This window comes from Podarcis liolepis (assembly GCF_965112155.1).
Source record: "Podarcis liolepis genome assembly, chromosome: 4".
In the NCBI taxonomy this organism is placed as follows: domain Eukaryota; kingdom Metazoa; phylum Chordata; class Lepidosauria; order Squamata; family Lacertidae; genus Podarcis; species Podarcis liolepis.
The window spans coordinates 103263313-103290777 of NC_139558.1; the positions used below are offsets into that span (position 1 = coordinate 103263313).

At 45.5% G+C, this 27465-nt stretch overlaps 1 protein-coding gene across 1 annotated transcript; it reads left to right on the top strand.

Moving 5' to 3' along the window:
• Window positions 1-1248: 1248 nt before the first annotated feature.
• On the top strand, window positions 1249-25256 carry LOC310705814 (uncharacterized protein; the record flags this gene model as incomplete). The annotated part of the gene is made up of 3 exons (XM_083500637.1): window positions 1249-2207; window positions 6031-6187; window positions 24106-25256. The coding sequence occupies 3 exons, from the start codon at window positions 1249-1251 to the stop codon at window positions 25246-25248; spliced, it is 2259 nt and encodes a 752-aa protein (XP_083356763.1). The 3' UTR covers window positions 25249-25256.
• Window positions 25257-27465: the final 2209 nt, after the last annotated feature.

Genomic DNA, 27465 nt, shown 5'->3' on the forward strand with positions numbered 1-27465 from the left:
AAGCCTCTGAAATGTAGGAGTCACAGCTAAAGCACCCATGACGGATGGTCATCCATTGATGCTTTCTTCTTCTTCTTCTTCTTCTTCTTCTTCTTCTTCTTCTTCTTCTTCTTCTTCTTCTTCTCCTCCTCCTCCTCCTCCTCCTCCTCCTCCTCCTCCTCCTCCTCCTCTCAGACTTCCCATGGCTTTCTGCTCCCAAAGTCTCAGCCGCCACAGGGCAAAGTGGCTCCCCTCTTTCCACACAACCTGGGTTCAGAAGACCCTCTGGACCAGCACTTGAGATGATGCTCTTTCCAGGACAAGGGTGAGGCTGCAGGTAAACTCAGCTGTGAAGAAACTCTTCCATCGCTCTGTTCCCTGCCCATTCTTCTGTTCGTTCCAGGTGCCTTTATTTATTTACTTGAAATAATTCTAAGCAGTCCTCCCTTGCAAATGACCCGAGGCCAGGGTACCACAAACAGTTTAAAACCATGCCAGGCATTCATAAATGCAGCAATTCAATAAAACGAGAGCAGATAAAATAAATTGTTGGATCAACAGCCTACAGAACACACATTTTAGCACTCACTTTGCACACGAACACCCTGTAACTGCCAGGGCATTCCCTAAATGGGATATGCCACCATAGAGAAGGCCTTTTCCCATGTCACGTTCGCGGTATATTTGGGTTATGTACAAACTTGCATTTGTGAAAACAGTTTATTAAGGAAAGCAGATTTTATCTTCAGCTATGGGTGCTCCTGAAATTCCCTTTCAAATCCCCCATCCCTCCATTGCAGCGGGTTGGGAGAGAAGAACCTTGGGGTCCCTTCCAGTGTTACAGTTCTATGATTCCACTGAAAAGCTTGTAAACACCAGGGAAACATTTTGTAAGGTGATGGACTCTCCTTCCTTGGAGGTTTTTAAGCAGAGATCAGACGGCCATCTGCCATGGATGCTTGAGCTGAGATTCCTGCATTGCTGGGGGTTGGACTAGATGACCCTGGGATCCCCTCCTATCTCTACAATTCTGGGATTTTATGCCTTCAGTTGCTTCTAGAATACTACAAATGGTGGGTACCTCCCACATCTCAGCAGGTCCAATTGTTCCACAGAACATTGGCAGCCTGACCTGCTCTGCTCTTGAGAGGACACCTGAAATTTCAGGGTCTTCAAAGAGAAAATGCATTAAGTAGCATAATAGGAATTATCCCCTGATTTGTTTCCAGTCACATGGTATGATGGTCCCTCCCGTGGCGCATTGGTAAGATGCCGGCCTTCTACAATGCCTGTGTCAGCCCGTCCACCTTCTCCCTCACGGGCATCCCTCAGCTGGAAGCTGCCCATGTCTGGATCTCCATCCCTTTCTGCTCCATGTACGTCATGGCCGTGGTGGGCAACTGCACTATCCTCTTCATCATCCGGGCCGAGCCCAGCCTCCACGAGCCCATGTACCTCTTCCTCTCCATGTTGGCCATCATCGACTTGGTCCTCTCCTCTTCCACCATGCCCAAGCTGCTCAGCATCTTCTGGTTGGACAACAAGGACATTGCCTTCCACTCCTGCCTCCTCCAGATGTTTGTCATCCACTCTTTTGCCACCATTGAATCTGGGATCTTCCTGGCGATGGCTTTTGACCGCTACGTGGCCATATGCACCCCCTTGAGGCACAGGACCATCCTGACCCACTCGGTGGTAGCCAAGATCGGACTGGCCGCTGCTCTGCGAGGCTTCCTATACATCGCTCCACTGCCTCTTCTCGCCCATCGATACACCTACTACCACACCAACATCATTGCACACTCCTACTGCGAGCACATGGCTGTGGTGATGCTCTCCTGCGAGGACATCTCCATCAACAACATCTACGGCATGGCCATTGGCTTCCTGGTGCTCATTGTTGACTCCCTGTGCATCGGGGTGTCCTACGTCCTCATCTTCCGGGCGGTGATGAGCTTGTCCACCACGGAGGCCCGTCTTAAGACCTTCAGCACTTGCACCTCACACATCACCGCCATCTTGGCCTTTTACATCCCCATAGCAGTTTCATCTTTGACTCACCGGTTTGGGCACAATGTGGCTCCTGCAGCTCACATCCTCCTGGCCAACTTCTATCTCATCTTTCCTCCCGTCTTGAATCCCATTGTGTATGCCATCCGGACAAAAGAGATCCAAAGGAAACTGGCTAAGATGCTGTCTTGGTCCCGGAGACGAGCTAAAGGCCTGATGTGAGCCTCAGGGTGATTTGTGGCTCAAATCAAATGCAAGGAGAAAGCACATCTGTAGAGTTTCTGAACTAGCTCTAGAGGGGGAGTCTCTTACCAATACCACTTGCATATACTAAGAATCAGTCATAGAATATAAAAGGCTGACCCACATTATTGGTGTTAAGTATAATTGCTTAATTGACACTGAAATGAAGAATACTAATGTGTTTTGCTGAAAGGGTTTAAGTGGGCGATTCCACTGAAGCTATAGAACAGCAAGAAGTAGTCTCTGAGCTCCTTGATTGATTCATAATTAACAATTGCTGTTTTCTGCTAGCTAACACATGAGTGTTTAACCTTACATCATATTTATTTTATTTCTAAGAAGATGAACCTGTGCTGGACCTGCACAATATATTGTATGGAAGTACTTGGATGTATCTTTGATGTTTTTCTTCTGTTTTGAAGAAAGTTCTGCAAGCAAAGGTTTGAACACTCTAATGAGTCTGGGCAATGCTTCATTCCAAAGGAGTCAGTTTTTATGCATCCAGTCGCTTCAAACTGTGCAATATTAATATCTGCAATAAATGTTCCTTGCCTTCCCTGCCATGCTTAAATGCACATACAGTATGTTGCGTGTTACCTCATTCACATGTGACTCCCCTGGGCCTCCAGTTTGGCGTAATTTTGGAACGTAAAATCCTTCATTACCCATATCGCCTTCCTCTTCACTCTGTCCCAGCTGCCTTTGACCTCACTATCGTTTACAGCGGTGAGGAGTTTGTGTGTGCAGCAGGTTTTCTAGTAGCATACTCCTTGTCAAAGGGTTATTGGTCAGTTAATAAAGGAGAAACTCAATAAACTGAAGCTCAGTCCAAATAAGACTGAGATACTACTATTGTCCAGTGGTTCTCTAGACAGGATGAGTGGGAGGCGGTCTGCTCTTGATGGGGATATGTTCCCTCTGAAGAAGCAAGTCCATAGCTTTGGGGTACTTCTGGATCCATCACTGTTGCGTGAAGTTCATGTGGCCTCCTGGGGGAAATATCCTCTTCTAACTTCCAGCCAAACGATCCACTCTATCTACTCTTTTGCTAGCTCAACAAACACATTTAGGAAGCCATATAATATTAACCAGCCAAAGGCATGGCTAATAAGAAATGTTTTTGCCTGTTGCCTAAAGATTTGCAATGAAGGCACCAGGTGAGAACTTGCCGTGTTCTTGTGTTGCCACCCACCAGACGTCTCACAGAGGACGCACATGAAGAAGAGCCTCATATGGAGAAAGGCGGTCCTGGAGGTATTGTGGTCCTGAGCCATTTAAGTCTCATTCAATGTTCATTGAGTATCTGCCATCACCAGGAGTAGCCCAAGCAATTTTGCTGCCCAACACAAAGGACAAGCAGATGCATTGCCTATTCTGTGCACAGAATTGGACCAGAGTAGTAGTTGACTCTTACTTGACCACCGGAATAGGACAGTCCTTCACTGACCCCAATAGTAACAGGCTAGCTTCGGGGCTGCAGGGAGACCACATGGCACACATTTGTAGCCACTTTCTGCCCCTCAGAATTTGTTGCCTGTGGCAACTGCTTCATGCTTGAGCCGGCCCTGGTCATTGTCTAATCTCCCTGCAAACAAATCAGGCTAGATGCTCATTAAACAGATTGCTGATTCCAAGGAATGAGGAATCAGGTTTGCTGCACTTGACCTCTGGTGAGCTGATGAACAAAGCCTGTGCTTTTCTGTATCTGTTTGGGATCCAGAGAGCTGGAGGAGGCCTCTACTGCAACCTCCATCGGCCCACAGGCTTTGGTCATCTTCGGAGACCGCTATTGGGGAACACCTATTGCCTTCTGAGAAACATAAGCTCTCCTCTTCAGAATCCTGGGCCAGCAAGGCAACAGCATCTCTCAGGTTGATCCTTGAGATTGTTGAGGAGCAAAGAGGGGGGTCCTGCTGGAGCTGTGAGCTTACTAACCATTGGAAGCATAGTTTAAGTATAGCTTCTTAAGTCTCTCTCTCTCTCTCTCTCTCTCTCTCTCTCCCTTCCTTCCTTCCTTCCTTCCTTCCTTCCTTCCTTGTTTCCTTGTTTCCTTCCTTCCTTCCTTGTTTCCCCCTTCTCTCTCTCTCTCTTTTGCATCTGGATTAATGTTTCAGTTTGGACAAAAGAAGAAGAAGACATTTGACAATAAAGTATAGTCAATCGTAGGGGATGGAGCTTATTTACTTAGTGAATAATAGCACACCTGAGTCTTTTGAACTGTTGTTTTATTATTTATTGTTACTATTATTTATTAAATTTGTATACCGCCCTATATCTGCAGTTCCTCCTAGCTTACTATTGTGTTTTGTGAGATACAGTGCTATTTTTCTATAAAAAGAGGGGCTGGAACTCAACATGAATGCTTCTCTTGTTCTCTTTTAATGGCAATGGCGGCCATCTGAGAGGTGTCATAACTGAGTTCTGGCAAGTTCTGGCTGAGAAAAAGCCCCGGTGAGATACGTTTGAATTGAAGAGGACGTAAACCTTAATTTTGGGAAGACCATTTATCTTTATCTCTGTAGTTCCTGAATCATAAATGTACTGTAAAGGAGATGCTCCTTGTCTGTTCACAGGGGGTGAAGGTGGTGATGATGGAATCTGTGTGTGTAAACAGGGTAGGACAATTGGAGGGAGGAGTTTGGACTTGATATCCTGCCTTTCACTCCCCTTAAGGAGTCTCAAAGCAGCTAACATTCTCCTTTCCCTTCCTCCCCCACAACAAACACTCTGTGAGGTGAGTGGGGCTGAGAGACTTCACAGAAATGTGACTAGCCCAAGGTCACCCAGCAGCTGCAAGTGGAGGAGCAGAGACGCGAACCCGGTTCACCAGATTACGAGACTACCGCTCTCAACCACTAGACCATGGAGGCGGTTTGCATGCAGGGTGGGTTGCACGAAAGGAGCGGGGAAGATGCATGGGCATGTGGGTGGTGGTGAAATTGGGTGCGAAGCAGAACTGCAGAACAGAAGAGAGAAAAGGCTTCAGAAATGATGGTAAAAAGCAATCTCCATAGTCCCATGGCATGGGAAGGGGAAGCTCTAAATATAAATCTTTTTATTATTATTTTCCAACAAGTATTAAAACTAATCCACAAACATAACAGAACAACAAAGTACATACAAACAAAAAATACATATAGCATAAATAACTACATACTATATCTTTAGTCTGACTTCCTCCCACCACGGTTTGAGCCGTATTCCACTATTATCTTCTGCAGTGTCCTTTTACAACCCTTGTCTCTTCATCGCTGGTTTTATATTACGCCTACTGTGATTTCAATGTTTCCTAAATTCGTTTCCATGTATGAGATAAATTTATTCCAATCATTAATAAATTTGGAGTTTTTCTGATACCTGATCTTCTGTGTCATCATTGCTAGGTGTATATATTCAAATAATTTGGTTTGCCATTCTCTAATTGTTGGGATGTTAGGTGTTTTCCAGTTCTGCGCCAACAATATCCTGGCAGCTGCCGTTGCGTATTGGAATAAGGTTTGGTCCTCTTTCTTAATCTCGTCTCCCACCATTCCTAAAAGGAAGGCTTCGGGTTTTTTAGGGAAGGTGTATTTCAAAATCTTTTTTAATTCATCATAGATAAGACCCCAGAATCTCCTCACCTCTTCGCATGTCCACCACATATGATGGAAACCCCCCTCTTTCTAGAGAGTTAATGTGGGGGGGAAGGGCAGAGGGGTTGATGAGCAGAGGGAGAAAGGGTTCAGCCTGTCAATGAAAAATATTTTTTCCTCCTTTGGAAAAATCTTCTCTTGCTCCATCCTCTTGCTCATCTAAGAGGACCCTTGAAGAAGGAAAATACTTTGCACAGAGCCTCACGCACCTGCTTTGTCCGGATGCTGTAAATGACGGGGTTCAGCATGGGAGGGAGGCTGAGATACAGATCAGCCAGCAGGACCTGCACGTGTGGTGGCACCGCCTGGGGAAAGCACTGGATGTAAATGGAGGCCAAACCCGGGATGTAGTAGAGCAACATCACACAGATGTGGGAGCTGCAGGTGCTGAAGGACTTGAGCCGCTCGGTTTTCTCAGCAAGTTTCCCCACAACCCTGAGAATCAGTCTGTAAGACAAGGCGATGAAGGCTGTGTCGGTCCCCACAATGAGGGTGGTCCCCACCAAGTTGTAGGTGCTGCTTGCAGAATAATCTGCACAGGCCAATTTCATGACCACCATGTGCTCGCAGTAGGAATGAGATATCACTCTGGAAGCACAGTATGGCAGACGCCTCAACATCCAGGTCAAAGGCACCATGTAGAGGATCCCTCTTGCCAGAATGGCCAGCCCTATCTGCATGACCCTTTGGGATGTCAGGATAGTCTCATATCTTAGCGGGTGGCAGATGGCGACGTACCGGTCAAAGGCCATGGCCAGCAAGACTCCTGACTCCACAGCTGTGGTGGCGTGGATGAGGAACATCTGAGTGAAGCAAGCATCAAAGCCAATCTCTTGAGAGCCCATCCAGAGGATGCCGAGCATCTTGGGGACCACAGATGTGGCCATGACCAGGTCAATCATTGCCAACATGGCCAGGAAGTAGAACATGGGATGGTGCAAGGTGTGAGCCAGGAGGATTGTCAGGAGGAGGATGCAGTTTCCTGCAAGCGCCATCAAGTACATTGAGCAGAAGAGGGCGCCCATCCAGGAGTGGGCACTTTCTAGCCCAGGGATGCCAACTAAGAAGAAGGCAGAGGAGCTGGAGTTGAACTTGTCTGGATCCATGAAGCTGAGCGTGGTGTTCTAGTTTAACAAAAAATGAAATCCCAAGAAAGAGAATTTGCGTTTAAGGTTGGCTTCACCAAAGGGAAGCAACGCTGTTTCCTCCTCTTTCCCTGTAGAAGGTTTCCTACTGACACCTTCTCTCTCTACAACCCCAAGGGTCCCCGAGGATCAGTTGCTGGCCGGGGCTGAGTTCTAGGAGAGCCCTAGTAGTTCTGCTTGGCTCACTGGTACACAAGTCAATCAGTGAGTGGAACTCGAGCACCTTCAAACAAGTATGCCAGTATTCCCCAACCTGGTGCCCTTCAGGTGCCCATGCTGGCTGGGGGTGGTGGGAATTGAAAGCCAGCACATCTGGAACATAAGAAGAGTCTACAGGATCAGGCCAGTGGCCCAACTAGCCCAACATCTTGTTCTCACAGTGGCCAACTAGTTGCCCCAATGAGAAAGCAGCAAGCAGCCCTCTTCCCCACTGGTAGCCGTTAGTAGTCTTATCCTCCATGAATTCATCCAATCCTCTTTTAAAGCCATCCAAGTGTGTGGTTTCTGGTGGGAGTGAGTTCCATAGTTTAACTCTTTGCTGCGTGAAGAAGTCCCTTCTTTTCTCTCTCCTGGATCCTCCAATGTTCAGCTTCCTTGGATGTCCACAAGTTCTGGTGCTATGATTGAGGGAGAAAAGCTTTTCTTTATCCACTTTCTCCAGGCAATGCATAATTTTATAAACTTCTATCATGTCAGCTCTTGCTTGCCTTTTCTCTAAATTAAAAAGTCCCAAATGCTGCAACCATTCTTCACAGGGCAAGTCACTCTACCCCCTTGATTATTTCGGCTACCTTTTATTGAACCTTTCTCAACTCTACAGTATCCTTTTTGGGGTGAGGTGGCCAAAACCGTACACAGTATTCCAAATGCAGCCACACCATATATTTGTGTAACAGCAATATGATGCCGACAGTTTCATTTTGAATGCCTTTCCTAGTGATCCCTAGCATGGAATCTGCCTTTTTCAGAGCCATCATCCATTGTGTCTACATCTTCCTTGAGATATCTTCTATGACCTCAAGGTCTCTCTCCTGGCCTGCCACCTCCAGTTCAGACCACATGAGCACAAAAGTGAAATTAAGGGTTTCTTTCTTTCTTTTTCTTTTGCTGCAATATGCATCACTTTAAACTTACTTACATTGAACTGCATTTGCCATTTTACTGCCCATTCACTCAGTTTGGAGAGGTTCTTATGGAGCTCATCGCAATCTCATTCTGTTTTAACAACTCTGAATAATGTATTATCGTCAGCAAAGTTGACCACCTCACTGCTCACTGCTCACTCCCGACTCTAGACTGTTTATGAACAAGTTAGGAAGCAGAGGTCCCAGTACTAATTGAAGTAGGACTCCACTTTCTACTTCTCTCTGTCCGTTCAATCCTACTCTTTGCTTCCAGCAACTTAACCAACTTCTGATCTACAAGAGGACTTCTCTAATTCGGTGACTGCTCAGCTTACACTTTGGTAAGGCACTTTGTTATTTATTATTTATTACTTAAATTTCTACGCCACCTTTCATCTGAGGATCACAGGGCAGTTTACAATATAAAGGGACAAAAGTACATAAAACAACAAACAAACAAACAAACAAACAAACAAACAAACAACAACAACATTTACTGGTATACCCTTCCCATCTGGCTAGGTTTCACCAGCCGCTCTGGGCAGCTTCCAGCAAAACATAAAAAATAATAAAATGTCTAACATTCAAAATTCCTGATACAGGGCTGCCTGGTGTGTAATTCTTTTTCTCCTTGACATCTGATGGGAGGGCGTTGCACAGGGAGGGCGCCACCACCGAGAAGGCCCTCTAACAAACAAGACAATGTACTTTGCTTAAAGCTTCCTCATCCACTGAGCTTGAAATACGCTTTTCCCTATGTGCATTTGATGGTCATATAGCTCATCTCAACTGGGGCCAGGGCCTTTTCAGTACTTGCTCCAACCTGGTGGAACGCTCTGTCACAAGAGACCAGGGCCCTGCGGGACTTGAGATCATATATATATATATATATATATATATATATATATATATATATATATATAATTTATTAAGTTTTCAAAGAAAAAAAATTACATAAGTAAAAAGAATAGAAAACAAGACAAAAAGAAAAAAAGAAAAATACAAAATACAGAAAAAAAGATAAAAAACATTTAAAAAGAAAACACATCAATCTTTCCATATCATATATTCACATCCTTGCTTCCCTGACCTCCTCACACCTCCCTTTTTTGTATTCAAATTTAATTAGTTGATTCAGCAATTTCTTTCCCTCTTTGTTTTTATCTTAATCCTTTAACTTAATATAATGTAACTTTGAGTTCTCACCTGTTAATAATCCATTTTTCATACACCTTTAAAACATTGCTGCTTAAACCACTTAACTTCATTCTAACATCATTCTAACATTCATTAATTTTACAATATTTCTGTAAATAGTCTCTAAATTTCTTCCAATCTTCTTCCACCGACTCTTCTCGGGACTTGAGATCTTTCCGCAGGGCCTGCAAGACAGAGCTGTTCCGCCTGGCCTTTGGTTTGGACTCAGCCTGACCCTTATGTTTCCCTCCCCTTATGGTCTTGATTTATCAGCTACTTTAAAATGAGGCTGCATTTCAAATTGCATTTTAACCTGTATTTTAAATTGCCCCCCCATTATGTTTTGACTGTAATTTTATTGGTGTTAGCTGCCCTGAGCCCAGCTCTGGCCAGGGAGGGTGGGGTATAAATAATATGAATTATTATTATTATTATTATTATTATTATTATTATTATTATTATTATTATTATCTCTAAGCTGCTCTTTGACGCCAGACCTACCTGAGTCAGATCCAGATCAGGTGAAGGCATAACTGTAAAGGAGGCCTTGTTCTCTGCTTGCAACTGGCAATAGGGAGCCATGCCAAGAAGACCCCATCATGCAAAATTACATTTCCCTCCTTGCTTTATATGAACTCCCGGAAAACCACAAGGGCTGAACACTCTTCTACTCCTTAGGCACCCTGTCTTGTCAGGAGCACAGATGATAAACAGACACTCAGCTGAATATGCTGTGTGTCTCCCTGTCTAGTCTACCTGCAGTTCTGACCCCCAGCAGCCCTTTCCTGAGGTGTGTCTTCTAGGTGGCAACAGCTGAGTTGTATGAGGTCATAGGAGCACCATCTAGGACTAGCACACCAATTGCAGCAGTGACCTGATTTTTTGTCCTTCTCCAGGAATCCATCATCTGCATGCAAAGCCATAGCATTCAGCTGAGGCACTATAAGGGTATTTATTACTTGGTCGATCCCCAAACTCATCCTCTTCAGGGAGGGGAGCAAGGAGAAAGGATTTCCTGTGGTGTGAGGGAGAAGAAGTACCTTGGGACCACACCACTTTCTGCCCTGGTGTTTTTTTTTTAATAGCAGTATTTATAACCCACTCATTGTTGAATGTTTTCAATCCCAGAGTGGGGTTGTTGTTGAGTCGTTTAGCTGTGTCCAACTTTTCGTGACCCCCTGGCCAGAGCACGCCAGGCACTTCTGTCTTCCACTGCCTCCCGCAGTTTGGTCAAACTCATGCTGGTAGCTTCGAGAACACTGTCCAACCATCTCGTCATCTGTCGTCCCCTTCTCCTTGTGCCCTCCATCTTTCCCAACATCAGGGTCTTTTCCAGGGAGTCTTCTCTTCCAGAGTGGGGTACAAAGTAATAAAAAGAAACAGAGAAAAACTATATACAAAAATTACAAAATCGTATCAACAGGACCCATAAACAACTAAACAATTCTATCATAAGGCAAACTAGCAGAATTACAACATACAGAATAACAAAATATGGGCCTCAAGGCAAGATGTGTTGCTGATGCCCCCACCACACCCCTGATTCAGGCCCTGGATCTGTGGGGTGGGAGGAGACCAGTGGCATCTCCTGCACCCTGTAAAGCATGGTGGCCTCATTGGTGCACCAGCCATGTGCAGGTCAGCCTGGCTGCCTGGCCGTGCTGTGGTGCAGATGGATTTGAGGGCTTCCCCATCTCAGTTCTGCTTCCCAGCCAGACCCCTCCAGGGTCCCAGGAGGAACGGTGCAAACAGCACCAAATGTGAAGCTGTTGGATATTCTCTCTCTGTGTGTGAGAATCGTTTGCTCCAGAAACGGAGAAGAACTGAGAAGAAGTTTCAAGAAGCAGCAGAAGGCTGAGATTGTTTTGTCTGTTTTATGGATAAAGCTCACATCAAATGATACAGTAAACCAAAAGGTGGACAGGAGAACTGTTTGGCCCATATCTCACCCTAGCAGCCGTCTCCGAAGTCATGTAACCAGGAAACTCAGAAACCCCCCATAGAATCATAGAGTTGGAATAGACCACAAGGGCCATCGAGTCCAACCCCCTGCCAAGCAGGAAACACCACCAGAGCACTCCTGACATATGGTTGTCAAGCCTCTGCTTAAAGACCTCCAAAGAAGGAGACTCCATCACACTCCTTGGCAGCAAATTCCACTGTTGAACAGCTCTTACTGTCAGGAAGTTCTTCCTAATGTTTAGGTCCTTCTTGAACTGTGGTGCCCAGAACTGGACACAGTACTCCAGGTGAGGTCTGACCAGAGCAGAATACAGTGGCACTATTACTTCCCTTGATCTAGATGCGATACTCCTATTGATGCAGCCCAGAATTGCATTGGCTTTTATAGCTGCCGCGTCACACTGTTGGCTCATGTCAAGTTGGTGGTCAACCAAGACTCCTAGATCCTTTTCACATGTACTGCTCTCAAGCCAGGTGTCACCCATCTTGTATTTGTTCCTCTCATTTTTTTTGCCCAAGTGCAATACTTTACATTTCTCCCTGTTAAAATTCATCTTGTTCGTTTTTGCCCAGTTCTCTAATCTGTCAAGGTTGTTTTGAAGTGTGATCCTGTCCTCTGGGGTGTTAGCCACCCCTCCCAGTTTGGTGTCATCTGCAAATTTGATCAGGATGCCCTTGAGTCCATCATCCAAGTCGTTGATAAAGATGTTGAATAAGACCGGGCCCAAGACAGAACCCTGTGGCACGCCACTAGTCACTCTTCTCCAGGATGAAGAGGAACCATTGATGAGCACCCTTTGGGTTCGGTCAAAGGGCTGCGAGTGTGTCAGGGGTCTGTAACTGGTTGCAGGGGTTGCTCATCGATAGAAGACCCCCCAATGCTTATCAAAGAGTGGAATTTGGAGAAGAACATGAAGAATAGATCTGGAAGGGAGGAGGAGAAAGGGGTAGTCAAAATGTCTGGAGAAGTAAATAAAACGTGTCTGAATAGGAATGGCGGATCAAGACAGGCAATTCACAAAGTATCCTGATGGAGAAGTTTGGAAATCATGGAATCACACATACTCCAGTTTCTTTGAACAATTCCCCCTTCCATGACATTTTGTGATGTTCTAAATACATTCTGGGTAGGTGGTCATACTGATAGGATGGGGGGGGGCTGGACCCTTTCTGAGGTTTTAAAAGTTGCTCCCCACTTTGCTCAAAGCTGTTCTTTCTGCTGCTGGAGGGAGGGTGAGTCTGTAGCAACAGATTAAGAAAGACTGGGCTTAAGTAGCTGTTTCCCTTTCACTGGTTGTCAATTCTATTCACTTCCTCTGACTGACAGTGGACATTGTGGGGTCTTAGGTCCCTTGAGAGGGAGTTGAGCTGCAAAAGCAAAGCCTGACTCTTTTTTTTTTTTTGGTAACAGGTTCATGAAATGGTGGTGTTTTCATGATAATGGCTCTCTTTGAGGAAAGGACAAGGGAACAGGGGAAGGAGAGGTGGCTAATGTTTTTGAGAATCTTCATCACTAAGTCAGTTATTGAGCTTAGAACAGGCCTGCGGGACAGACCTCTAAGGGCAGTCTGCCCCACCTGGGAAAAAACCTCTAGGTCAGTTTGCATTTCTTAGGGCAGAAAGTACAGTGGTGCCTCGCAAGACGAAAAGAATCCGTTCTGTGATTCTCTTCGTCTAGTGGTTTTTTCGTCTTGCGAAGCAAGCCCATTGACAGATTAGCGGATTAGCGCCTTTTAGTGGCTTATCAGCTTATCGGATCAGCTGATAAGCGGCTTAGCGGCTTAGAAAAGGGGGGGGGGGAGAAAAAAAACCCGCAGGAACTCGCAAGACATTTTCGTCTTGCGAAGCAAGCCCATAGGAGATTCGTTTTGCGAAGCACCTCCAAAACAGAAAACTCTTTCGTCTAGCGAGTTTTCCGTCTTGCGAGGCATTCGTCTTGCGGGGCACTACTGTATTGATCTGATGTGTAGAGATCTTTCCTATTCTAATTCATTCAAGAGGTTTCTGGAAGTTTCTCTGTGTGAAAGAAGCAAGCAGAAGGTTCGTGTGTTGTTTGGGTTATTCCTTCAGAGACGCTGAGTACAGTTGGTTTAAACTGGTTCTGTTATCTCTTTCTCTCAAGGTCTTGCTGACTATAAGAAGAGGCCAGAAGGAGCCTGGGTTTCACTTTCTCTTTCTCTCTCTCTTCCTTCCGGTGTGGTGCTCTGTACATAGTATGCTTAGTGTTAAGGTTTTAGTCTTATTATAAGTTATTGTAAGTTAAATCTGCTGCAACTGGATTTCTTATGGGCAGGCCCAATCCCGAAGGTTTTGGATTTGTGACCGTTATGCTCATCTGCCTTCAGTAGCAGTAAAGCTTTGCTGGATGAAATTGCCTCTGGTCTATTTTTTGGGGATCCTGCAACGTGTTTAAGTTTTTACTCTGCTAACTATACATTGGAGTTCTGCTCTGGATCAGCATATTGGGCAGAATTCCATGACACTCTAATCAACAAATGGCAGAATGCAGCAGGTAAAAAACTTCAACAGCAGGCAGATTAAAATACGGAAGGGTTATAAAGTCAAGCACAGATTACAATGTACCTCAAAAACAGTTTCCATTTTTATTGAGGAAAAGCCTAACAGCCATTACATTTATATCCCATTTCCCCCCCTCCTCCAGGAAGCTCAAGGTGAAATAGATAACTCTCCCTCTCCCAGTTTTATCCACACAACAACCATCTGAGGTAACCAGGACATTCTACAGCTTATCACAAATATGTATCTTTCGTAAGTAACTTGTCAGTTGTTTTAACACAGAGAATCATAGAACCATGAAGTTGGAGGGCCATCTAGTCCAACCCCCTGCTATGCAGAAATGACAACTAAGGAATCCCTGAAGAGATGGTCACCCAACCTCTGTTGTAAAACCTCCAATGAGAGTCTACCACCTCCTGAGATGATCCATTCCACCTAACTTTGGACAGCTTTGTTAGGAGTTAAAATCTTGCAATGTGGGAAGCGTTGGATGATCCTATGATAAGCTTGAATAGTTCTGTCTATAGGTTCCCTGAGAGGCAAATACTTGGCTGAAAGCTATGAGGTGATGCAGGGACTCTGGGAGTGATGCTGTCGGAAATCAAGCCTTTATCAGGAGAAACTGGCAACTCTCCCAGGCACCCGGCTTGGTCTCCTGTTGACCTCCCTGTCTGCTTTCCCGGCAAGATCCAGGCAGAGGTCGCGATAGGCGATCCTTCTCAGCGTGAGAAGAACACACCACTCTTTCCTGCCCCCCCCCAGGCAGGGGAAAGAGATAGACAGAAACGTATTTACATGCCTTTATTTCTGTCTTTGCAGCATTACAGAAAACATGACTGCTTTCTTCAAACTCCAACAGCCGAGAGACAAACTCCTCCTGTACTTCCTGTACAGCTCATATTACACTCTCAGCTAATTCTGGTGCTCTCTGCACTGTAAACTGACTGCCCCTCTGTTTCCCACAGAACAGTCCCAACATTCCCATTATGTTTTGCTTTCAAGCTAGCAGTAGCTCGCGGCTGCATTGCTTCAATATCGTAACAGATGCTCCACCTGTGCTAAGGCACACCTCGCACCTGGCATGACACAGTGTGCCAAGGAGCCTGGCGGCCACTCTGCCTAAACTCTAGCCTCTTGGCCAGAAGACAGGGTTTCCCCCTGGTCGTCTGTCCTCTCACAGATTTGGTTACTAGACATAACACTTGGCTGGAGCATGACCGGGGACGCAGATGTAATCAAGTATCGGGGGAAACATTTTCGGGAAACACCTGCTGACACGTGTATTTGACAACGCTGGAAATGTGCTTAGATGGAGATGTATCATGTTCAGAGTGGTTTCCAATTGTTGACTTCTGTTAATAAAAGGAGCCTCTGCACAGCTAGACGGCAGCCTGCTTGGAGAATGCTTGCCAGCTTGTTCCTGCACAGCTCACCTGCATCCAACCTCCCGTCATCCTCCGTTCTTCCCACAGGGACCAATAAGTATTTAGAACTACACTTCTCTCTCTCTCTCTCTCTCTCTCTCTCTTGTTCCTCCCCCCCCCCATTACTAACAACCCAAAAGTGTGGTAGCAAGGGATTACATCATACCATACCCAGAGCAAGCAAGCAAGCAAGCAAGCAAGCAAGCAAGCAAGCAAGCAAGCAAACAAACAGTAAGAGAAAGAAATATAAATCTAGACACCCATATTTCCCAAACTGGTATGGATGGCGAATGTTGAGCATCGAAGTTTGAAGCATAGAGAATAAAATCCCACCAGCTGACATAAAAATGTTCTGGATCCCCCACCCCCTGGGAAACATGCAATTTATGTGTGATTTTTCCCACAATGGCCAAAATCCATATGTTCTTACATTACAATGACAAATGTAGATTTTTTCAAGGTTTCCCATTAATGGGCTATTGAAATCCTGGCTGCAGCAAAAATCCATGTCAGGAACTCTTCAACAAGCTGTCATGTGTTGTCCATCCACATATTCTGTAATGACAGTTGTGAGGAAGCCTGAACAGGCAAATTAATTATTTTAGATATTTCTTGGTATACTTGAGACAAGAATAATGAAACTTGAACCATACTTCTAATAACTGAGCTAGCCAAAGCTTGGAGGCTCCACCTGGCAGGGGCATCTAAATGCAGATTCTCATCCTTTGGGGGTCTAACACCAGTTGGAGTCAAGTCTCAACCTTGACTCCTTTCGGGTAGAATGGCTTCAGTACTTGCTCCCGAATCTGCTTTGTTTTCATGCCATAGATGATAGGGTTGAGCATGGGGGGCACCAGGACATAGAGGTCAGCCAACAAGATGTGGATGTGGGCAGGGATGTGGTGCCCCCAGCGTTGTGTGTAAAAGGAGAAAAGGGCAGGAGTGTAGAAAATCAGGATGACGCAGATGTGGGAGCCGCAAGTGCCGAAGGATTTCTGTCGGGCCTCCTTAGAGGAGAGCCCCATGACTGCCCTGAGAATGAGCACATAGGAGACAGCAATGAAGATGGTGTCTGAGCCCACCACGAAGGTGGCTGCCGTGATCCCATAGATGTGGTTGGGTGTGATATCTCCACAAGCCAACTTGACCACGGCCATGTGCTCGCAGTAGGAATGGCCGATGACATTGGGCCCATAATACGGTAGACGGCTCACCATGCAAGTCAAAGGGGTCATTAAGCCAATGCCCCTCACGAAGGCTGCACACCCAATCTTGGCAATGACGGAGCTGGTGAGGATGGTGGTGTAGCGTAGAGGGGCGCAGATGGCCACGTAGCGGTCAAAGGCCATCGCGAGCAGCACCCCTGACTCCACAGCTGAGAAACCATGGATGAAGAACATTTGGATGACACAGGCCTTGAAGCCAATGGAGTGGGACTGGAACCAGAAGATGGCCAGGATCTTGGGCACCGTGGAGGAGCACAGCACCAAGTCGAGGGCGGCCAACATGCACAGGAAGTAGTACATAGGCAAGTGGAGGCTGGGCTCCTTCTTGACCACAAAGAGGATGGTCAAGTTGCCCAGCAAGGCTACTAAGTACATGGAGCAGAAGGGGAAGGCCATCCAAAAGTAAGCAGCTTCCAGGCCAGGAATGCCCATGAGGATGAAAACGGAGGGGTTGCTGTTGGAGCGATTGTTGCACGCCATGGCTTCCACCTGGCTCCCGGAACCATTTCATAGCCTGCTGTTAAGGCGAAAAGGAAGTTAGGCAGGGCTACTACGCTTGCTGCTTATGGTTAGGTGAGACCAAGGAGGTTAGGAACATACAGTAGTGTTTTAACACTTGGTCTTCTGCATCAGCTCTCTTTGACTCTGAGGTAGAAATACTTCAAAACCAATCATCAGTAAGGCCAGTTCCATATCTTCACGTGTATGGCCTAACCACAAAACTAGGAGCAAGCAGTTTAGGAGGAACTTCATTGATTGCTAATGTGTGGAACGTTCACCCTGGGAATGAACATCCAGTTCTTAAGAGCTCCACCCCAGAGGTGGAAAATGAGAACAAAACTGGTGCAGCTTATTCCTCTACCACTTTCTTTTTAAAAAATAACAATACTGTGAGCTACAGAGTCATTATAAGAATCAAGATCCTCCATCAGGCTAGGGGCGCTGTTCACCCCTTTCCACTAAGTTCTGTATCAGAATAGAGATGTTGAGCTTAGAAACTGTGGTCTACTTAGACCCCTAACTGCCATGAATGGCTAGCAGTTCTGGCAATGTTAACAGGGAGGTCTGGATCATTAGCTGCCTCCCTTCCTTGGAGCCAGTTTTCAGTGGCCTCCTCAGCTGCTGGCATCACCCTTCTGCTCCCCTCTGTTGTTACCTTATCATGGGCTCCTCAGCGAAACTCCAGCTGCCCCATGCTCTCAAGCAGACAACTGGGGCCATCTCAGTTGTTGCCCTTCCCAAGGTCTGTTGGAGATGCTGCCTGGCCACACTTTTGCCTGTGCTTGTGCTCTGATGCTGGCCGTGTCCTTTTGGGTTTCTGCAGCCACATGCGGAGAACCTGCTGCAAGCCAGTTGGGAGCGGAGGAAGTTATACTCTCTACTGAAACTCCTAGGGGGACAGCAGCTTCAGCCCAGAGCCCATGAGATCATCAACATTAACTGCATCGATTTTGTCATCATCAAGCTCATGAAACAGCTATGTGAAAGGAAGCATAACTAAATGATGGAGCTCACTTCCACAGAAGGCAGTGATTGCCACCAACCTAGATGGCTGTAAGAGAGGATTGGACAAGTTTATGAAGGAGGAGAGGGCTCTCAATGGCTTCTAGCCATCATGGTTCTGCTTTGCCTCCACAGTCGGAGGCAGAAATGCTTCTGAATACCAGTTGTTGGAAACCACGGGAGGGAAGAGGGTCCTGCTGGGGTGCTTCCTACTGAGGCATCTGGTTGGCCACTGTGAGAACAGGATGCTGGACTAGGGGGCCATTGGCCTCATCCAGTGCGTTCTTCAGGGAGCTCTATTTGTAGGTTTGCCAGCCACCATAAGAGTTCCTACAAACCATCAGCAAACCACAACTTTGTCTTGGTGAACTGTAGCAAATATTACCAAGTTCCTCTAGATCAGCCTTTTGCAACCTGTGGGTCCCCAGATGTTGTTGAACTACGACTCCCATCAGCCCTAGCTAGCAAGGCCAGAGCTCAGGGATGATGGGAGTTGTAGTCCAACAACATCTGGGGACCCACAGGTTGAGAACCGCTGCTCAAGATACAATTAAAAACCATACCAACCTGATTCCGTGTTTTAAAAACATAAAGGATGCTCAAGTGGAAAGGAATTACACTCTCTTCTGCAATGGCTGCGTTCAGATGATTCTCTGAAGCCAAGACAAGGGCATCTTCTTAATTCCTAGTTCTGGGGTGGGGAACATTTGGCCTTCCAGATGCTGTTGAACTATGACTCCCATCAGTCACAGCAAGCATAGCCAATGGCCAAGGATGATGGCCAAAGGTTTTGGTGGGTGTGCGTCAGTAAACGTGGGGAATTAAGACTAAGAGAGCTGAATGGGGGGTGCTCGTGTAATCTCACTGTATACAAGTTGTACAAGTGACAATAAAGTATTTCAAAGGTGACATCATAGGCCAAGACTTGAGGAAGAACAAAGCCAGAGACTCACCTACCAAGGTCTACATGGGCATCGTGGCCGACTCTGGGGTTGCGGCGCTCATCTCGCTTTATTGTCCGAGGGAGCCGGCGTACAGCTTCTGGGTCATGTGGCCAGCATGACTAAGCCGCTTCTGGTGAACCAGAGCAGTGCACAGAAACGCCATTTACCTTCCCTCCGGAGCGGTACCTATTTATCTACTTGCGCTGGTGTGCTTTCAAACTGCTAGGTTGGCAGGAGCAGGGACCGAGCAACGGGAGCTCACTCCACCACGGAGATTCGAACCGTGACCTTCGGATCGGCAAGTCAGAAGGGACACAGCGCCACCCATGTCCCTTCCTTGAGACTCCTTAGGGTAGTGATAAAGCGGGATATCAAATCCAAACTCTTCTTCTTCTCTTCTTCTACCGACGCACGCGCATGCGCAGAAGCGGTCTACCGCTTCTCCTCTCGTTGCAAAAAACTCAGGATCTGGCTGGAATTCCGAAATGGATCCCATTCGCAACCGGAGGAACCACTGTAGACTGAATAATGAAGGATATGCTACTTCCCCAAATAGAACCAGGGAGCCATGAAGCTGGGAGGGGTCCCTGAAGACCTCCCAAGTCCTTTTTCTGCTCCATCAAGTCCAGCAGGCCTCTTCTTGCCCACTCCTCTTTCATCCACCCACCACCACACATTCCAGGCCCAAACCATTTTTGAAATTTCAAGAGGATTTCTCCACCATTTTCCCCTAGAAAATGTGTTCTGGGAGGAGCACTCATAGAATCATAGAGTTGGAAGAGACCACAAGGGCCATCGAGTCCAACCCCCTGCCAAGCAGGAAACACCATCAGAGCACTCAGAGCACTCCTGACATATGGTTGTCAAGCCTCTGCTTAAAGACCTCCAAAGTAGGAGACTCCACCACACTCCTGGGCAGCAAATTCCACTGTTGAACAGCTCTTACTGTCAGGAAGTTCTTCCTAATGTTTAGGTGGAATCTTCTTTCTTGTAGTTTGGATCCATTGCTCCGTGTCCGCTTCTCTGGAGCAGCAGAAAACAACCTTTCTCCCTCCTCTATGTGACATCCTTTTATATATTTGAACATGGCTATCATATCACCCCTTAACCTCCTCTTCTCCAGGCTAAACATGCCCAGCTCCCTTAGTCGTTCCTCATAAGGCATCGTTTCCAGGCCTTTGACCATTTTGGTTGCCCTCCTCTGGACACGTTCCAGTTTGTCAGTGTCCTTCTTGAACTGTGGTGCCCAGAACTGGACACAGTACTCCAGGTGAGGTCTGACCAGAGCAGAATACAGTGGCACTCCTTCAAATGGGTCCTGATGGGCAATCTGATGGGCGATCTGATGGGCGAAAGTGGTGAATTTACAGAAGCCTCTTTATGCTGACCATATTCTGTTGATACTGAGGCCTCTTTCAGCTTGGCTTTAATGTCTGCAATGTTGAGGGCTGGAGGATAATACCAGTTTAGTTTTCTACAGCCGCCTAGTCCAAGGGTCCCTCTCAGTTCTGTGATACCCCGACAATAATAATAATAATAATAATAATAATAATAATAATAATAATGATATACCCTGCCCATCTGTCTGGGCTTCCCCAGCCATTCTGGGTGGCTTCCAACAAAATATTTAAATACCGTAATACATCAAGCATTAAAAGCTTCCCTAAACCGGGCTGCCTTCAGATGTCTTCTAAAAGTCTAATAGTTGTTGTTCTCTTTGACATCTGATAGGAGAGCGTTCCACAGGGCGGGTGCCACCACCGAGAAGGCCCTCTGCCTGGTTCCCAGTAACTTGGCTTCTTGCGGGGAGGGAATTGCCAGAAGGCCCTCGGTGCTGGACCTCAGTGTCCCATCTTGTCTTTCCAGTGAGATCCAGGCAGGATATACATTTTTACCCCTCCCAATTTATTCCTCTCAACAACCCTGTGAGGTGGGTTAGTCTGAGAGGCAGTGACTGGCCCAAGCTTCATGTCTGAGTGGGGGATTCGAATCCTGGTCTCCAACGCTTTAACCACTACACCACACTGCCGCCTCTTGCTCCTCAGGTTGAGATGCTTGGATGATGCTAATTCCCATGGTTAGCCCCTCAGTTGCCAGTAATTCCATTCCCATAGATCCATTTGTGAAAGGCTGCCACGTTCTCCAACAGCATGCCGGAGAGGTTAACATCCTCTAGTTAGGGAATTCTGGTCTACCTTGAGATCTGAGGGCTATGTATAGAATCACAGGCTGCTCTTTGCCTAGTGAAAACCCATAGGGATTTATAAAGCTTTGGCGTTTATAAACAGTCTCACATTCTGTTCTGAAAGGAAAAAACCAAGCAGACAGCTGATGATGAACAGAGCTCCTGAGAGCTCCTGGGCTTTCGTAAGTTAACCGTTTTCTCTATGGTCAAATCCATCTCTTCTTTTAAGAATGGCCACAGGGATCTTCCTTCTCTTAATGTTGGCGGTGTGATTTATTTCCAAATGAATAAAAGATGAGATATCCTTGACGGACATGAGGTTGAGCATGATCAATCCAGGGAATGGTGAAATGTCATGTATTGAAAATGGGTATGGACTGCGCCCGTTCCTTGAGATGTTTGATTTGGCCACAGTGACACATGCTTTGGCTGCATCCTGTTTGGACCATGGGAACTTGCTCTAGGTGGGGCTGCCTTTGAAAACTGCCTCAAAGAGCTGCAGCCATTGGTTCACCAGGGCTGGTTAAAAGGAGCGTTGCTAGAACAGCTCCACTCTCTACCGCTCTGATTTTGGGCACAATTAAAAGGGCTTTTTATGACCTGTAAAGCCCAACACGGCTTAGGTTCAAGCTGCCTTCTCCAGCTGACTCTTCTTAGGTTCTTACGTCTGAACTGAGCACCAAAAATAACACACTTTAGTTCAATTTCAATATAACTGGTGGTTACTAAAGAGTAACTGAGAGTTTTAGATCATCATCATCATCATTTTTAATTTGTATACCATCTTTCTATCTTACAATACTCAAGGCGGTTTACAAGCTGAAGAAACCAAAAATGTACATCTTATAACAAACTGATGCAATACAAAAATGTGATAATAAAACATAACTTTAAAACAGGCAACCTACATCAAAAAAGTAACATTCAACAATCATTAAGTAAAGGTAAAGGACCCCTGACCGTTAAGTCCAGTCGTGGCCGACTCTGGGGTTGCGGCGCTCTTTTCTCTTTATTGGCCAAGGGAGCCGGCGTACAGCTTCCGGGTCATGTGGCCAGCATGACTAAGCTGCTTCTGGCGAACCAGAGCAGCACATGGAAATGCCGTTTACCTTCCCGCCAGAGCGGTACCTATTTATCTACTTGCACTTTGATGTGCTTTCAAACTGCTAGGTTGGCAGGAGCTGGGACTGAGCAACGGGAACTCACCCCACAGCACCATAATAATATCAACATATAAAAGTTAAACAGAAGTCCACTCAACAGTTACAATAAATAATATCTAAACTATAATCAATAAAACAACGGCAAGCCACGGTGCATAAAATAATACAATACACATTGAGAAGCAGGGACTGGAGGGGGGAGCAAGGCAGGTGGAAGGAGGCCTTTCCTGATGGAGTCTCTCCTCTCACAATTCTTCCTCCAGGACCAGCTCCCTTATGAGGACGCCTAGAGTTGGAGGGTTTTAGATAACTGACACATGGAACAGTGTTTAAAGTTTGACCATGCTGATAACTGATAATGCAATGGTATAACATGGCAGTTTCCCTGCTTTTCAAGGGGTGCTTTCCTTGTCAATGACTGTTGAGTAACCTCAGCATACATGCCATGAGAATGCTGCTCCTTGTGTGTCGCTGGACCACAGGATCAGTGCAGGGGTTGTAACCCAGTGTGAAGTGAGTCCTTCCCCTTCCGTCTCTGCTCATTGCAGGCAAAGATTCAAAAATCGCAGGCAAGCCGTGTCTCATCTATTCTCATTGTTGTTTTGTTTAGTCGTTTAGTCTTGTCCGCCTCTTTGTGACCCCCTGGACCAGAGCACGCCAGGCACTCCTGTCTTCCACTGTCTCCCACAGTTTGGTCAAACTCATGTTAGTGGCTTCGGGAACACTGTCCCACCACCTCGTCCTCTGTCATCCCCTTCTCCTTGCGCCCTCCATCTTTCCCAGCATCAGGGTCTTTTCCAGGGAGTCTTCTCTTTTCCAGGGAGTTCTTCTCATTGAGAGCTCCCTAATAAGCTGAGGCCAGCCTGGAAGAGGGTTTGAAAATCTGATTTGACAGTATTTCCTAGTATGGCATGTAATAGTTTTAATACAGTGGTACTTCGGTTCTCAAACACCTTGGTACTCAAATGCCTTGGTTTCTCAAATGAGGAAAACCCAGAAGGAAGTGTTCCTGTTTTCAAACGTTTTCGGAAGCTGAACATCCGATGCGACTATATAAAAATTAGGAAATTAGGAAAAAATTAGGAAATGTGTAATTAAAAAATTGACTAATGGATGATTGTTAGAGAGGCTGAAGGAAGTCCAAAAGAGAAAATATGTGATAAATTTAGATTGGATATTATAAATGTATACTGGAAAATTAATGAAAATTATTTATATATAAAAAAAGAACATCCGATGCGATTGCCAGCTATTGTTTCCGGGGCACCTGTTCCAATCAGAAACTGCACTTTTCAAACAGTTCGGAAGTCAAACGGACTTCCGGAACAGATTAAGTTTGCCGCTTTTGCTATTTATTTTGCGTTTTTGTTTTTGAGGCTTTTTCAGTTAATTTGTTTTTGTGACTGTGTGAAACCCAGTTCAGCTACTGATTGATTGATTGATTGTGTGACTGTGGAAATAGATAAAATCCAAACAATGACAATCATCAGTGCAGGTAAGGGAAAAAAATATTTTAATTTTTATCATCTTCAGTTCTGTCTTATTTATTTTATAGTACAGTACATTGATTATTGCTTTCATTTTGTCGATCAATCGTCTTGTTAGATAGTAAAATTAATGTTAAATTGCTGTTTTAGGGATTGCTTTTAAAAGTCTGGAATGGATTAATTCGTTTTGCATTACTTTCTATGGGAAAGCACGCCTTGGTTTTGGAATGCTTTGGTTTTGGAACTTTCAGAACGGATTAAGTTTGAGAACCAAAGTACCACTTTACAAAGTTTTCATTCATGCATTCCAAAGGATAAAAGAGAGGAGGAGTTTTGAAAACGGTAAATTGGTGGTTAACTGAAGGGGTATATAAATATTTTTAAAAACAAATATTTTATATTTAAAAATCCCGTTTTTAATACCATACACTATTCAGCTCAAGAGCTACTTTATGAAATGTCCATGGCTGAAAACATTTTAATGGATTTCTTCCTGTGTTTTATTAACTTTAGATCTCCAGATGATTTTTCTCTTTCCAACATGGCAGCCACCAATGGGACAGGTAAGCCTCTCTTGGAGTTCATCTTGAACGGGATCCCAGGCCTGGAACATGCTCACCTTTGGATCTCCTTCCCATTTTTTTCCATGTATCTCATTGGCATGGTGGGGAACTGTGGGCTCCTGTACATCATCTGGACTGAGGAGGCCCTTCACAGACCCATGTACTTCTTCCTCTGCATGCTCTCCATCACAGACATAGTGATGGGAACATCTACCATGCCCAAAGCGTTCTGCATCTTCTGGCTCAACCTCAAAGAGATCGACTTCAACTCCTGCCTGGTCCAGATGTACATTGTCCACACCTTCACTGGGATGGAGTCTGGCGTCCTCATGCTTATGGCTCTGGACAGATTTGTGGCCATCTGCTACCCACTGAGGTATGCCACCATTCTGACCAACCCCTTGATTCTGAAGGTGGGGCTAGCGACCTTCATCAGGGGCGCCGTTCTCATCCTCCCTTTCCCTTTCCTGGTCAGGAAGATGCAATATTGCAACACCAACGTCATTGCTCACACTTACTGTGACCACATGGCGGTGGTGAAGCTGGCCTGCGGCAGTATCCACGTGGACGCCATCTATGGCCTGACGGTAGCCCTGCTGATAGGGGGCTTCGACATCTTCTGCATCACAGTGTCTTATTTCATGATCCTGAAGGCGGTGGTGGGACTTTCCTCTAAGGAGGCAAGGAGCAAGGCCTTTGGCACCTGCACCGCACACATTTGCGCCATCACAATATCTTACACTCCGGCCTTCTTCACATTCTTTGCACACCGCTTTGGGGGACACAGCGTTGCTCCTCACGTTCACATTATTATGGCCAACCTCTACCTTCTTCTGCCCCCCATGATGAACCCCATTGTTTATGGTGTGAAGACAAAAGAGATACGTGAAAGCGTCCTAAGGCTGTTCAGTAAGGGAAAGACCATGGTGTCTCATGGCCATTGAAGGTGGAGAAGATACATGGGTCAAGCCATCAACAAACACGTTCTATGTGCATCCCCATCACCGATGGGGAAGAAAGCTCTCCTCTTAGGGGGACAGTAGTGAACGCTGAATCTTTTGGCCAACTGCCAGCCAAGATGACAGCAGTACAGAAGTTTTCTAATCTTTCCGAAGTTTCTAATCTGAATGGCACTATGAAATCCCAGCTTCTTCCTAGTCTGCTGCTTACTCTCTGAATTTTCCAGGAATCATTATATGTTGCGCCCTACACCGGAAGCAAGTATTGCTTTGCCCAAAGCGATCCTGGTAGGCTTGGCAGGCAACCTCAGCAGCCGCATAAGAGACATTGCACAATCCGATTGTGGAGGAAGTGGCAAATGGGAGATGTGTGGGACAAGAGCCTGTCCTGGGAAACTTTGAAGGCACGGAGCTTTTCTTGTTTCCTCTCCTTCCTTAGCCCATTAAAGGACCTTCGGGAGGCAATAAAAAACTTTGGTATTCTGGTTCTGTTTGACCCATTTGCCTCTCACAGGGTCATAAAAGATGAGAGAGAGAGAGAGAGAGAGAGAGAGAGAGAGAGAGAGATTATCAGATAGCTCATCTTAGAGTTGCCCTCCCACCGTTCCCTATTCCAAATTCAGGTGAACTAAACATTCTCCTGTGGTTTGTTTGTTTCACTACTCCAGAATGACACACACACACACACACACACACACACACACATTTTTATTGTTTTTTACATATATTTTCCAAACAGAACATCTCATCTCATCTTATACATCATTTTGGCTATTTTAGCCTGAGACTTCCATCAACCATGTCTAATGATTCTCAAACCTCCTCTCTTAATCTTGCATTTGTTATCCTAACTATTACTTTTAGTAATCAATAACTTAAAATCCATCCTCATAAATCTTTTCTGCAATATTTCATATAGTTCTCCTTATAAAACTTCCTGTAGTCCTATAAACGTAGTCAATGATTACAATTGTCTTTCAAATAACTCACATATTTACTCCAATCTTTCAAGAATTTCTGGTCCTGCTGGTTCTCCCTGTCATCTTTATCCAAATTAATTTCATCTGCCATTCCTCTTTCATCAGTAGTTCTTCCTGCTTCCATTTCTGTGCCAGTAATCTTACTGCAGTTGTCGCATACAAAACCAATTTTTTAAATCTTGTCTATTAATGTCAGTGCCTACAATACCAAGTAGAAATGCTTCTGGGTTTATTTTACAAATGTATATTTCAACATCTTTTTCATCTCATTATAAATCATTTCCCAGAAGCATTTCACTTTCTTACACAGAATGACTTTTTAATTTATTTTCCTTGTTCTCCACCTCCTCTCTATCTTTTTCATGGTTTCCATTTTTAAATGTAGAGTTTTTAATGGAACAGTTGATTGCTTTCGTGGTGTTTTTTTTTAAAAAAATGAACGTTCTCAGCTGCTTTGGAGACTCCAGTCAAAAAGTGGGACACGACTGAAATAAACAAAGAAGCAAGTCAGCAAGCTGTGCATGAAGATTCAAAATCAGGAAACCTGCTGCAGCATGGGTGGTCAGAGGCTGGGAAGCCCAGCTCTGTCTTCTCTAAAGCTCAAGCATCCTGTTGGATAATAATAATAATAATAATAATAATAATAATAATAATATCATCTTTATTGTCATTGCCCCCTCTCGGGGACAGCGAAATTACTTGGCTGCTCCATCCACCCAGGTAGGGCACTCCACACAAAATCAAATCAACTATAAAAACACTAATTAAAACAATACAGTATAAAACAGCAAGGAAGATTAGATGACTTTCAAAGTCCAGGCTTCCCATTCAGGGCTGAGATTGCTCTGGGGAAGAAGCTGTTCTTAAGACGGCTTGTTCTTGTCTTCATCGTCCTGTATCTCCGTCCCGACGGCAAGAGCTCGAAGAGACAGTGACCAGGATGCGATGGATCTTTTACTATGTCCAGTGCCTTCCTATGGCACCTTGTGGCATAAATCTGCTCTAAGGTGGAGAGTGGGCAGCCAACAATGCTCTCTGCTGCCTTAACAACTCTGGATAGGAGCAAATCTGAAGTATTTGGCACGTACTGTGTTGTATTTCTGGATGTTCAGGTTCTCCTTGACCAAAAGGAAAGGAAACAATCAAAACAAAGAGCAAAGTGGGCATTTAGCAGCTGGCTGAATTATTGTCATTTGGTGGACATATTAGAATGGTTATTTAT